At 36.4% G+C, this 12962-nt stretch overlaps 1 protein-coding gene across 4 annotated transcripts in view; it reads right to left on the bottom strand.

Annotated features, from left to right (window-relative positions):
- LOC138694514 (rho guanine nucleotide exchange factor 39-like) overlaps positions 1-12962 on the bottom strand; it is a 54680-nt gene that overhangs the window by 18890 nt on the left and 22828 nt on the right. For all 4 annotated transcript variants that reach the window (XM_069818304.1, XM_069818305.1, XM_069818307.1 and 1 more), the window contains exons 6-8: positions 8482-8668; positions 6757-6920; positions 1693-1962 (exon numbers count right to left, since the gene is read on the bottom strand). In XM_069818304.1, the coding sequence (XP_069674405.1) occupies positions 1693-1962; positions 6757-6920; positions 8482-8668 (621 nt within the window). The remainder of the gene's footprint in view (positions 1-1692; positions 1963-6756; positions 6921-8481; positions 8669-12962) is intronic.

The raw sequence follows: 12962 nt of genomic DNA, 5'->3' as shown, positions 1-12962 counted from the left end.
GGTCTTAAATGAGAATGTAGGATGCCACGTCTCAAATACAGTATTCTAGGATAAAACAGGATGTAGGGATGGTGCAAATGAGCGTTTGCAAGTGTGCTTTATCTACACAAAAATATAAATGTTTTGTCAAGATAAACCTTTCTTAATTTTGTTAATGGTCATCAATGCTTGCCTCTAGACCCAAAATATCTGGGTTGAATCCTGACCAAGGGCAACAGGCTTTTAGGTGAAAAAATATCGAAGACCATCTTTCATCAAATGAGGAAATTAAATCACTGGCCACATGCAGATTTATTGCAAGTGTTGTGCCCAGGGATTATGAAAAGCAATATATTTTCACTTTAATTTAAAGTAATGAAATCGTATTATTAATACATGCATACATGCTTTACATGCGAAAGAGCTCACTTCCTGTTTCGACAGATTACAGAGCACAGTTTAGTTAACGTCAGCAACTCAGCACAGTCCAGTCCTTGAACATGCAGAAATGCGTACGCTTGCATTTTGCATTTTTATCGCGAACTCAACTTAGCAACAGCTGACTTATAGCGAAGATACAGCGCCTCTCACGAGACATTTTAATTGGCGATGATTCCGAAATTCTGAATTTCCATTGGTCAAGTCAAAAACAGATTCAGTCGTGAAAGTTCCTTGAATCCATATTGTTCTAAGTAACGACCGGAAACGCCAATTTGAAAGGATGGTTAAGAATCAGAAGCATGGTGTTTAGTGAATGCAATACCGTTTTTTCAGAAGATTCGCAGGTAAAATAGCATCACTCTGTTACGTCACAAAGGGCGCGGTTCGAGTTTATAAAAGGACATGAAACATCGAAAACGTGGTCATTAGTTATTGGTCAAGACAGTGATCATGGAGTAGCGCTCCCGACATCCAGGAAGAAACTCACGAATATGGCATCAAAAATGGGATCAACTGGGACCAGCATTAGGGTTCGCCCTACTATTTATTGTAAATAAAATCATCAGATCATTCTTTAAACTTTTCATTTAACTAGTTATCTTGGTACTTCAGAATAAACAGAAATTTTCATACTTTCCAAATCGTTCAATACTCAATATTTTATTTGTAGGAAATTGATATTTTTATTAATAAACTTAGTAATAGTGAATTTCTACACTTGTGATTATTTCGAAAACCTGAGATCACATTCATAGTAGGAATCCCTCCTATCCACAAGAAAGAACAGTCTATAAAGTATAACGCAGTGTCTGATTCATTTGTGTTATCTTGATAGAGATTATAACTCGCGATTATCTCGAAGATAAGCCATCCGCCCTTGTCGCGGCCAGCGCCACGACAAATTACTGGTGTCAGATATGATAGAGCTTAACAATAAATTATGGTGTCAGAAATGGTATAATAAATATTGGTGTCAGAATTAATATTGTGTAACAAAAAGTTGGTGTTAGAAATGGGCACAACACAAGTAAAAGAACAACGATCCTGGAGACCTCTTATGGAGAAGAATCAGATCCTGCCAATTCGTAATCTCACTGGTCCAGTCATCTACCAGCATGTGATACGAACCTGTCCATGCACTAGTACAAGAAGCACAAACAGAAAATACAATATATTATATCAATTAAGCATAAGAACCAAGTCAAATTTTATTAATTGAATTCATTATTTATTAACTAATATTGAAGTCCCTGTCCTGATGCTCTGTTTTACCTGCTTGACTGCAGTCCTCAAAGCTGATATCCAGCCCTCTCCCTCTTCAGTGTTTGCAGCACACAGAATCAGAGTCTCGTTCTGGCAGGTCAGCTTGAACATGCCTTTGCTAAGTATCTCTTCTATTGAGCACTTCTTGAGTGGAAGGATACAACAGCACTTGAGCGAGTTGGGCTCTGTAGGAGGGATCTGCCTCATCTTACAATACAACACCATGTCGTTGAACAGAATGAAGTAGCGAGAATGTGATTTTCTGCCTTGAGGTGACACCTGAAATCAATACTATTCTAAAGACTTGTTCCAAACTTCCACAAATTGGGATAATATTGGCATAATCCTTGCTTTATTTAGGACTTAAACTTCACAATAAATTTTGTCCTCATTCACATGAGGGCCATGATCCAGTAATAGAATATACTTATAATGCAAAACTACTATACAAGATGAACATAAAACACAATTGCTGCGTAAGGAAGGTAAATTCTCCACTTCTTTAGTGAAAATGGTATGTGGTCTTGCTAGATTTATAGCGAGAATCGGATTTAATTTGCACTTTTCTCATTACTCAAATAAGGCATGTAAACAGCTTTTTGAAGTTTAGTGCTATCATTTTCATCATATGAAAAGAACAATTCTTACTCACGGACCTGTATAATAGTTAAATACTAATGTCCAATCTCATATTCATTTCTATAACAAATTAATAATTGCAGTTATAGGTATGCATATATTACTCGACTTATTAACTTTAAATCCAGAAAGGGGAAGCAAAGCAGTATCAGTCAGGTGTGTTCCGCTACTTGCAGAAAGGCTTGTCCATTGTCAGTGGTAGGACTTTAGCAATGTTGCACAAAATAATTGAAGGGGTTAGTGGAATAAGGGGGTATCCCACATTTTGGTAAAAAATGAATTAACTCCATATTATGAAAGCTGAGTCCATCTACTGTTAGCTTAATGTGCTATTTAAGTGACGGATAGCCTCATTTTAAAATAAATATGAACATATGAAAGGGCTTTGTAAGTTGTATCAAAATTCTGAATGGAATAAGGAGGTATCCCACAATTCTTTGAAATCTTGGTTCTGATTGGCCAGCTGTTTACCTAACTGACCAATGGGAGAAGTTTCCAAGCAACATGGTGAATGTTGACCGTACTAATGTTTTTGTGAAAATAAGACAAATAATAGCAAAAAGAGGAAAAGAAATCCAGAAAATGGAAAGACAACAGCAGAAAGAAGGCACGAAACAGTGGACAAGAATATATTACACGCACAGACAAAGTAATGTCTGCTAAAGTGTTCACTAACATACAGGAAAAGAAAAGCCACCAAATACAGAGAGTTAAAAAAGTACCCAATATTTTAGGAGGTGATAGTATGCATCAAAATAAGAAAATAATGTCTAATAAACATGGATCCTACAACACATAAGCTTACTTTCTGAGATCTGAACACTTGTTCATAGAAGGTGCTCAATGTGATGTCCATTCATGGCAATGCATTTCTCTGCCCTACAATACAGCAGACTACCAGAAAATCATACCGTAGTTGACACCCTTGGCATGAAATAATGATACGTCGCAAGGAATTCTGAAAACAAAAGTCTGGTTGCAGATATGAGCAGGGTTCAGCAGAGATGCTGTTGTGAATTTTCGTAATCAGCATGTGTGGGCTGATGAAAATTCTCATGCAGTTGAAGAAACGAGGCATCAGCACCCATTCTCAATCAATGTATGGGCAGGCGTTCTTGGTGAAAGATTAATAGGGCCATATGTGCTACCACAGAGACTTTTAGGACTTTCTTATTAACGTATTGCCTGCCTTGCTGGAGAATGTGTCATGTCAGCAGGACTACAGATGTGGTTCATACACGATGGCGCACCAGCACATTTTCTCCGCAATGTGTGTGAACACCTGACGTTGACATTTCAGGACCACTGCAATGGTCGGGGAAGCCCCACACCTTGGCATGCTCGTTCCCCAAACCTAAATCCCCTAGACTTTTGGTTATGGGGACACAGATGTGGTTCATACATGATGGCGCACCAGCACATTTTCTCCGCAATGTGTGTGAACACCTGACATTGACATTTCAGGACCACTGCATAGGTCAGGGAAGCCTCACACCTTGACCTGCTTGTTCCCCAAACGTAAATCCCCTAGACTTTTGGTTATGGGGACACATGAAGGAACCAGGTCAATTTCAAAGAGTGCGTGATTCCTTACGCCAAAGGGCAGAGGAACGCATTGCCATGAATGGACGTTAGATTGAGCACCTCCTATGAAAAAGTGTTCAGATCTCAGAAAGTATGTGTTGTAGAACCCATATTTATTAGACATTATTTTCTAGCACAATGAAATTCCTACAAGTACAGAGCTGCAAATACATTTTTAGATTAGTGGAAATATACCTAGTTTTAGAGAGAGAGCTAAGTGTTACGAAAAAGTAAAGAATGCTAATGAACTTAGTTTCATTTCGAATATAGGTGATGCTTCAGGATAGCAATTTATCCTTTCAATGCAGCTAAGGTTACAATCGGAATAATAGATGTAGGTATTCCAAGCCTCTTAAACACATCTTTCATGAAGAGAGTAGCGGTACCTCTTGCTCCAACCAGAAGTCCGATTACTTCAAGCTTTTTTAGCTGGTAGTTTTGGAGGTGATAGGGAATGGTAGGATTGTAGATATTCTTTTTCTCCTTCTCCACTTCTGCTGGCTGTTCCTCATTCGTCTCGAAGCGCACAGTGGGATCAATTATGAATCCAGATCTTGTAGGTTCCCTGAAAGTTATTATTTCTATGCGCCGTGTACTGCCAATGACGGAGAGACCAAGTACTTCTTCACAGGTGTTGTAATCGGCATCTTTAGGGGCAGTGATCATACTTGGTGGTGTCTAGCATTTCTCAGAGCTTCACAGTGCGGACAAAATTCCAGGACATGTACAAGAGTTTCAATCTCGTTGTGGCAATGCCTACAACAGTTGTCCTAAGATCTTCCCAGCACAGCACATACTGCAGCAACATTTCCAACCATTTTAATGCTATTCCGCTATTCACTGTTGGAGAGTCCTTCATGTTTACAAATCCATTTGTTGGCACCAGAATATTGTTTAAATAAAACTACGCTTTTCCCTTTCTCTGGATGACGACACCAAATATCAAATGTTCTATTCCTCAGAAGGTTAGAATCTTTGCTTAAAGGAGACTGTGCTCTGATCCCAAAAGAGAAATTGAAAAAAAAAAGTACGCAGTTTCTGGCCCAATGCATAATTAGAGCATGGTATAGAATTAGCAGCGAATAAATTGCGAAGGGTTTCAAAAAATGTTTCAAATATATATATATATATATGGATGGCAGTGAGAATGACTTTTGTGGGAGTAAGAATCCAGTTGCAGTACAGAAGATGAAGTTTCTGCAGTCTGTAACATTTCGAAAGTTTAAATCGTATTATATTGATTTTTTTTTTGCAACATTAATTCTGCAAAAACTGGCTCATATTATATCCAAGCCAATATAGTGCTCTGTGTCATACCCTTCCTAAAGAGCAATTACCTCTTAATGTTGTAATTCCGAGCACAGGAGAAGGGTTGGCTGACAGGAGTTGGTAGCTGACAGCCTTAAGACTGTTGTTAATAAACTCTTTAAAGATAGCCTGCGCAGAAAGTATATCAGCTAGTACAGTCCGCACACCCTATAAAGCAGACTTCTTTCACGAATGAAAAGGGCGAGGCTGCAATTATAATATGAATATTGTTTTCACATGGCTGTTTTATGTAGGCACTGTATTTTCATGATAGCCACTTTTTATTTGACCTGACAATTTCAAGGATTTGACTCAGTAGCAAATCTACTACATATTATAAATGGTAACATTATTCCAAGGTTTCAATGTAGTGCAATGTGGTCCAAATCACGAATCTAGTGGGACAAAAATAATTTTGGTCATCCTTGAAGATATAAGTAAAAATGATTTAATATTACTCTAAACATATCGCTCTATCATGACTCAGTCTTTAAAGAAGAGTAATCTAAAATAATACTGTGTGACAGAGCCTCAAAGTTGAATGTTTAGATGCTGTTTTCGCATATGGCATAAGACTTTGTCATTGTGAGATTAGTTAGTGGCTGCAAGGAAGTGTGAACAAGAGGAAGCTCTCACTCCTACTGGATTTTAATTGTAAAAATATGTATAACTTCTGAGAGCTATATGTATGTGATATTAACTAGTATTCGTTAGGGGAAAAATTCAATTATTTTTATTCTAGAACTTAACAGACTTAAAAAAAAATACATATCCAAACATATTGATAAACATTTAGTATACTGTAGAGAAATGTATGGGCTATAAGAGGCTTTAAACCCCAAAGTGCGCCACTTGCGCCTTTTTAAGATATTTGTCACTTATTCCAAAGTGATTAACAATGAAGGACAAATTAGAATGCTACAGGACTGTAGTGATACTACTGCAAGAAAAATTATGGAAACTGAGATCTTTTAAGACCAATGCAGGTATGGGTTATATTATTCTGTTGCTAATATTTTAAGTGGTTTATATAAATTAATTTTATTGCTATTTTGACTAACAAGCACATTATTGTCCTTAAAAATGCCAGAATTTCAATTTATATTTAAACTTATTTATTTAATTAAAAATTGCATAATTTTATTTTTCTTGCATATCTTATGAACTCAGCCTGATAGAAAAAATTCAAAGGCATTTTCGGAATGAGCATAGGGATTTTTCATAAGAATCAGCTATTTTCACTCCAGAGGTATGACAAACTTTTTTTTTTTGTTCCCTAGTGTTATTTTTAGAGTAAAAATTCTGTAGTTTCATGGTTATACATACTTCTTGGTCAAATTGACATCTAAGTAAAACTTGTTCTTTTCTTTTTTGCAACATAACATAAAGCCATATATGAACATATATGAATAGAATGTCATGCACTATCTTTCTCTCCTAGCAGAGTACTCTGCTGTAATGTTTGAAATGTTATATGTATCTTGCTGAGGCATCATAGTACTGACTAATATTTCATTCAATAGTAAGTGGAGGCAATCATACCTTTAGGAGTGTGCCTTCCTTAAGCAGCCTCCTTCCAGGTGTCACAATGCGGGGCCTGCCCCTACTCAAGCAGGCTTGTAATTTCACCATTCTTTGCATGTTCTCCTGTTCTTGTACCAGACCATTGATGTGGTTTGCAGCCTTTTCTACTTCATGTAGAGAAGCTGTAATGAAAAATCTTCAAATTATATCTCACAATTAAACAGGAGGTGCAAGCTGCTTGTACACTATTTTTGTGATGATGCTGAAATGTGGTAGGATGAGTACAGGTCAGAGACAGTAGTTCAGTGCAATAGATTTAATAAAAATGTATGATGAATTAATGACGATAACATTCTGAGAGTACCTACTCCCACCCTTGCACAAAAAGCTGTAAACTTCAAATTATATAATATCGTCAGTAAGCAAGCATGACTCCAAGCTTGGTCACTGTGCATTTGAGAAAGCATCAAAGGGAACATGACCAATGCAGAAGGCAGCTCATCTATTAGAAACCAATACAATGTACCAGAAAATGTACATACTTAGTGCAATGCCTGTAACATTAATTTAACACAGACATAATACTGGGGATTTTAAATAATTACATAAATCATCATCATCATCATCATCATCATCATCATCTTTATCATCATCTCCTTGTACAAACCTTATTACTAGAGCCCGGAAGTTTAGGCATTCATTTTGATTAAAATAGGCCTAGGGGGATTTCCTGGTCGAAACCTGGGTACGTAGAGAACCTCAGTATAATCAGCTGGGATGGGTTAAGAATGTGTCTAGCTTGAAGGTCAGCACAATAGATCTAATTAGGTCGCAGTGATGGGCCACTGTATCCCCTCCCTCAAATTCAAATTCAATTCCAGGTTTGTACGATAAAAACTTATTCTAACTTTACTGATATGATAAATCTGCCTGCTCAACAGTCATTCTTTTCCCTGCAGCTCGCACATCTACACTGTGTTTACTGAATATTAACTTGTGCTGCATTCGCTGAAAATTGATTTTTGCGCACTCACTTTTTTTACTATTCTTTTCACTTTAATTTTCCAATTTTTGTTGTGATAATCTTTACTATTTTCATTTTATTGTGACACACTAGCAGATCATTTGCAGCACAATAGTGTGCCGTGATACACCGGCTGGAAATGGTTACTATATATTCTATATAATCATTCAGTTTTGCTATGCTTACAGTCTAAAAATTTTGGTTCAGTGCAATAGTTACACATATCTCTTTGAAAGGTGTGGTATTGTGCTTATCAATTAGTACTTTATCTGGTTTAAAGGCAAGAATTTTTATATCTGTTCTGATCTCAGCATTTTAATAGAAGGCAATATGGATCTTCTATGGACTAAAGGACTGTGGTCTAAGGTGTCATGCCTGGACTCGGATTATGAAATGAATGTCTCGGTGGGGGAACAAATTTTCTCATGGAATTTCGGCCATACTGATCATTCACTTCTGCTGAACATGAGACCATTTTACCACCTCTTGTTAGAATAATAGTTACGTCTCTTTGAAAGATGTGGAATTATGCTTATCTATTGGTATTATGTCCAGTTTACTGGCAAGGATATTTCTATCTATTCTAATCATAACATTTTAACAGATTTCATGAAAGCTAAAATAGATCTTCTACAGTCAGTATTGGTTGCTAGTTGTTAGTGTATTATAGAGGCAATATTTTACTACTCCTTGTTGGAATAAGTTTCAACTGTGCTTACCTAAAAGGACACCATAGTCTGGATGTGTGTGAGGTGTGTGAGAGACTACTTCCTTCAATAGCAGACGATAGCGGGGTATACGCTGTATTGGAGCAATAAGGAGTGACATCAGCTTTGTTGCAACTTCTGGGCGGCTCTCTTGATTTGCAATGAAGCTATTCAAAACAGGATTCGTCTTCTGCAAATCCTACTTAAACAACACACAAACAATCAAGGGAACAGTGATAATGAAAAAAATGACTAGATAGGAAAATGTTAACGAGTAATTTAATTTGATGAAGATTACTTTCACTGAATGATTTATTTCACGAAACTAAAATCGAAGCATTGAGGTGCATTTTATTTTTTCATTAGATGTATTGTGAAGCTGCAAAAAATCGATTTCAAGATTTTCACAGGAATACAAGTTTTTAGTAACCCCGATAAGAAAAGTGGTTCTGGACATTCTGTCTCTATATAAGGATTTCTCTTAAACTATTATACTGACTCTTTATACTAAATATCTAATAGTTAATTTATCTGCGAATGAAGCACATGAAATATCATTTTAGTAAAAAAAAAAAAAAATATATATTTATTTATTTGAAGTCAAAAACTGGTAGACTGAAAATCAATCCTATTTCTTTTTAATTTTGTTTTTTGCATAAGATGAAGATATGATGAGGTACTTGTTTATCTTGTAAACTGCAGCTTTTTCCCGCATGCTTTGTCTGCAGTTCGCACTTCGTTAATAAATTGTCTGTCTCCAATAATTAAGTAACTCTAATACCATATTGGTCCCAAATGAATACTTTTCTCAAGAAATAAAATAATAATAATAATAATAATAATAATAATAATAATTTTCCCCTAAATATTAACACTGTTTCACTCGATAAGTACTATCCATACCATTTCGATTTTGGACAGTTTTCTTGCAAATTAAATATAAAGGCTTACACATACAGTCATTTTGTGTCGTTGGGAAGTCTAGTAACCCTAGTGTGGTATTCGTAGCCTTTGTGAGTTGGTGATGCCCTGTTGCCAAATTACGCAGACTTCAGCCTAATTTTCTAATTAACCATGCACATAATTACAAAACGTATAATAGGTTTTATATTTATTTTAATGTATTCTATTATCCCCTATATATCTGCACAGTTATATTGCTTCCACCATGTAATGTGTACCCGTGTTCGAACGTTTGTTTGCGGTCTTGATTCACACCACACAGTGACACTATCCTTTAGCTGCATCTCTGGCTGAAGTACTAGCACTCTGGTCTTCCATTCAGGCAGATGGGGTTCGATTCCCGGCCAAGTGTGATGAAATTTGTGGTTCAGAATGTTTTTCTTGGGGACTCCCATTTCCCTCTATCAATTTACCAACACTCTCCACCTCTCTCTTATTTCGTCTATCATCTGCAATAGTAATAAGCTGGGGTGAAACCTTGGGGGTAGTACAGGTTTTTGATGCTGATATAATTTTTTTTTAATAACACTTATGCCACATTTACAATCTGTCTACAATAGACAATAAGTAAATATTATAAAGGAATATGACATGAGTGGAGATGTTATCCCATGACAACACTCCAAAAGAAAAATAACAATGTTTTAAATAGAAGATGCTGATATAGAAAGGACTTGGAGCTCTGGCCTTTGGGGCTTATTAGGCTACTTGTGTGCCGATAGGACCTGGCTCTATCAGGGGCTGAGGCAGGACAATTCACCAGAATGTGTTGATCATGAAGGGTTTGGAGCTCCGAACCCCTGGGGCATATCAGGCTACTCGTCTGCGAAATTGGACCTCACTTTATCAGAGGCTGAGGCAGGATGGCCCACCTGTCAGCCGACAATGGCAGAAGGGCTTGGGGCTCTGGAACTTATCAGGCTAGTCATCTGCTGAATGGGACCCTAGATCATATATAAAACAGATTGACCAAGCTTATATTAAATTTAGACGCAACTGGAAAATAACGGACGCTATGCGTCGCTAGTGTCGAGAAATGAGCTTGCAATAACAAACACTAGATGGCAGAGTACCTGAACAGTACATAGAGTAATACGACTGTGGGATGACTTTTTTACGTCATGCCACCTCCAAATTTCTTTCTCATTGTAATGTGAGGTTATGTTACAATAAGACTTTGATGTGTCGCTAAATTGTAGCATACAGAAGCTTGTTTTACCCAAATTCATCAACACACATAGATGACATTTTGGTACATGGCTGATATAATGTTGTTTGCGTTCAATATATAATCTGTCATCATTTGATGTACGATATCTAATTGTTTTTAATTTTCAGTATACAATACCTCCCTAGCAACAACTATCACAAAATACTAAAAAGAGCAGATTTGTCTGCGTTTGTTGAATGCACATCATGATGCTCACGAAAAGGCACTAATTTATTTTGTGTGACCAAGATTACAATTTTTGAATATGAAGGAAAAGCAGGTATCCCTCTTCTGAAATTTATCCGAAAGGGGAAGAATTACAACTCCCTCCCCCTACACGTTTTCATTTTACAGGTGTATTATATGATGCGATATTGAAGCAGATAAATAATAACTGTACATTTCTCGTCCACATTAAATTCAACGTGTTCATAACGTAGACCTGATATATTGCTTCATGTAGGCTACACAGCTGGCAGTGTTCTTTTTACAAATAAGCGGTCGTACTAATCATTTTCTTTTCATCTGAACTATTGCTAGAATATGCGTTTGTGTTTTTATTTGCTCTGTATGTTGTTAAATAACTACTGAACATCGTCTTTGGTTAACAAATTGTTCTAGTATTCGTTTCATATCAGTCTTACGGTATTGAATTATGTCCATAACGTGGGCGAGATATTATCAGGCTGGAAAATTCGCTCTGAATGCATTTTTTACACAATTTTCTAATTTTCAACAGATTTACGATACCCTGTGCGGTTTCTCTGCCAATGCAGAGTTAATTGCAATATACGGTAATTCTGTTATTTTCCTGACACTTTTATATCCGTTCTCATAAACGTACTGATTTAGATTCTTTACCCTACTGTAGGTATTTTGCTCTCTACAAATCATCGTTAGTCAAATGAAATAGCCTATAATAGTTGTTTGTAACGAATTAGTAGACAACCTCAATCCCTCCTGACCGCCTCCCTTACGAATTTCTTTCTCACTTTAATCAAATTTACTTTATACTGGTCCTTAAATTACTGAAACTAGTGCTGAGGTAGTTACGGTGATTTCTGAAGTGAAAATCGTTCAATTTATAAGGGTGAAATCAAAAATAATTTTTGTAGCCTTCCCTTGTCCTTAATTGGAAATTTGAGTAACTTCATATGACGACAATATTTCTTCCTTCTTCTACAGTTAACATAATCGCAGATGGGCATTTCTAAATGAAGTTTGTTACACAGAAACCTTTGAGACAATATTGACACTTGAAATTCTTTATATAGTTCATCTATAAGAGTTAAACTAGCGCTGAGGTAGTTTCCTTCATACTCCACTTATTCACCTTGCATACATGAGTCTGTAACAGGTTAGGTTTGGTCAGTGCTGTCATGGTAATTTTTTTCTTGGCCATACACCCCACCCCTTGTTTTCTTCCTTGAAATATATTTTACTCTCCTCTCTCTATCTCTCCAATTGCCATTTAATTATTTTTTTTTTTTAATATTAAAGAAGAAGTAAATAAATTGTTTTGCTTTACAATTTAATTGTACAAGTTTGATTTAAAGAATGCACCATGTAGCACCACCATAGATGCACACTTGTCTCGATGAATCTTGGAGCGTATATTTGCAGCATTTCTTGTTTTTCAACCATTATTTTATATAATTCTGGATTCCAGTGCTGAAGAGGTGGATAATTTTTGTTTATGAACATCAAACAAAATAGGTACAGTAGGAACAGGAAGAGATGATCTAAGATCTGTATATCTGTATAGATCTCCACGTACAAAACTTAGGCACCATATGCCGTATGGCTCCTTACAGACAAAATTTTCATTTCCCCATACGATTAATTAAAAAAAATTGTAGGTTCCATACGATATATGGCCTCGTGTGGCCTCCATGACAGCACTGGGGTCAGTTAGTTTAGGCACTTTCACACCTTGCATATATAGTAGGCTCGCTCTATGCATCCCCAGTTAAAGACAGAGGCTACCGCACGCTGAGCGGTTGTCTTTTGAAGTACGACAGTCCCCCCAACCTTTTCTACCCACTTGGGGGATGGGGCAATCTCTGTTTCCGCTTTCTGAGGCAAACATAAATGTTGCCAATTCTCCCCTGAATGCTAAAACTTACTGCAGTCTTTCTTAATATGTTCAAACAATTCACAAGCGTTTTTGTTCGCTGTTTGAAAGTCTTCTGTAATTTTATTATTATTATTATTATTATTATTATTATTATTATTATTATTATTTCGTGGAGTATATTGTAAATTACTTAGTTGTTTACAATCCCAAGATAGCAATGATAGATGAACAGCAATTTTAAAG

Source organism: Periplaneta americana, chromosome 2 (genome assembly GCF_040183065.1).
Source record: "Periplaneta americana isolate PAMFEO1 chromosome 2, P.americana_PAMFEO1_priV1, whole genome shotgun sequence".
In the NCBI taxonomy this organism is placed as follows: Eukaryota; Metazoa; Arthropoda; class Insecta; order Blattodea; family Blattidae; genus Periplaneta; species Periplaneta americana.
This window is presented reverse-complemented; position numbering and strand designations above follow the sequence as displayed.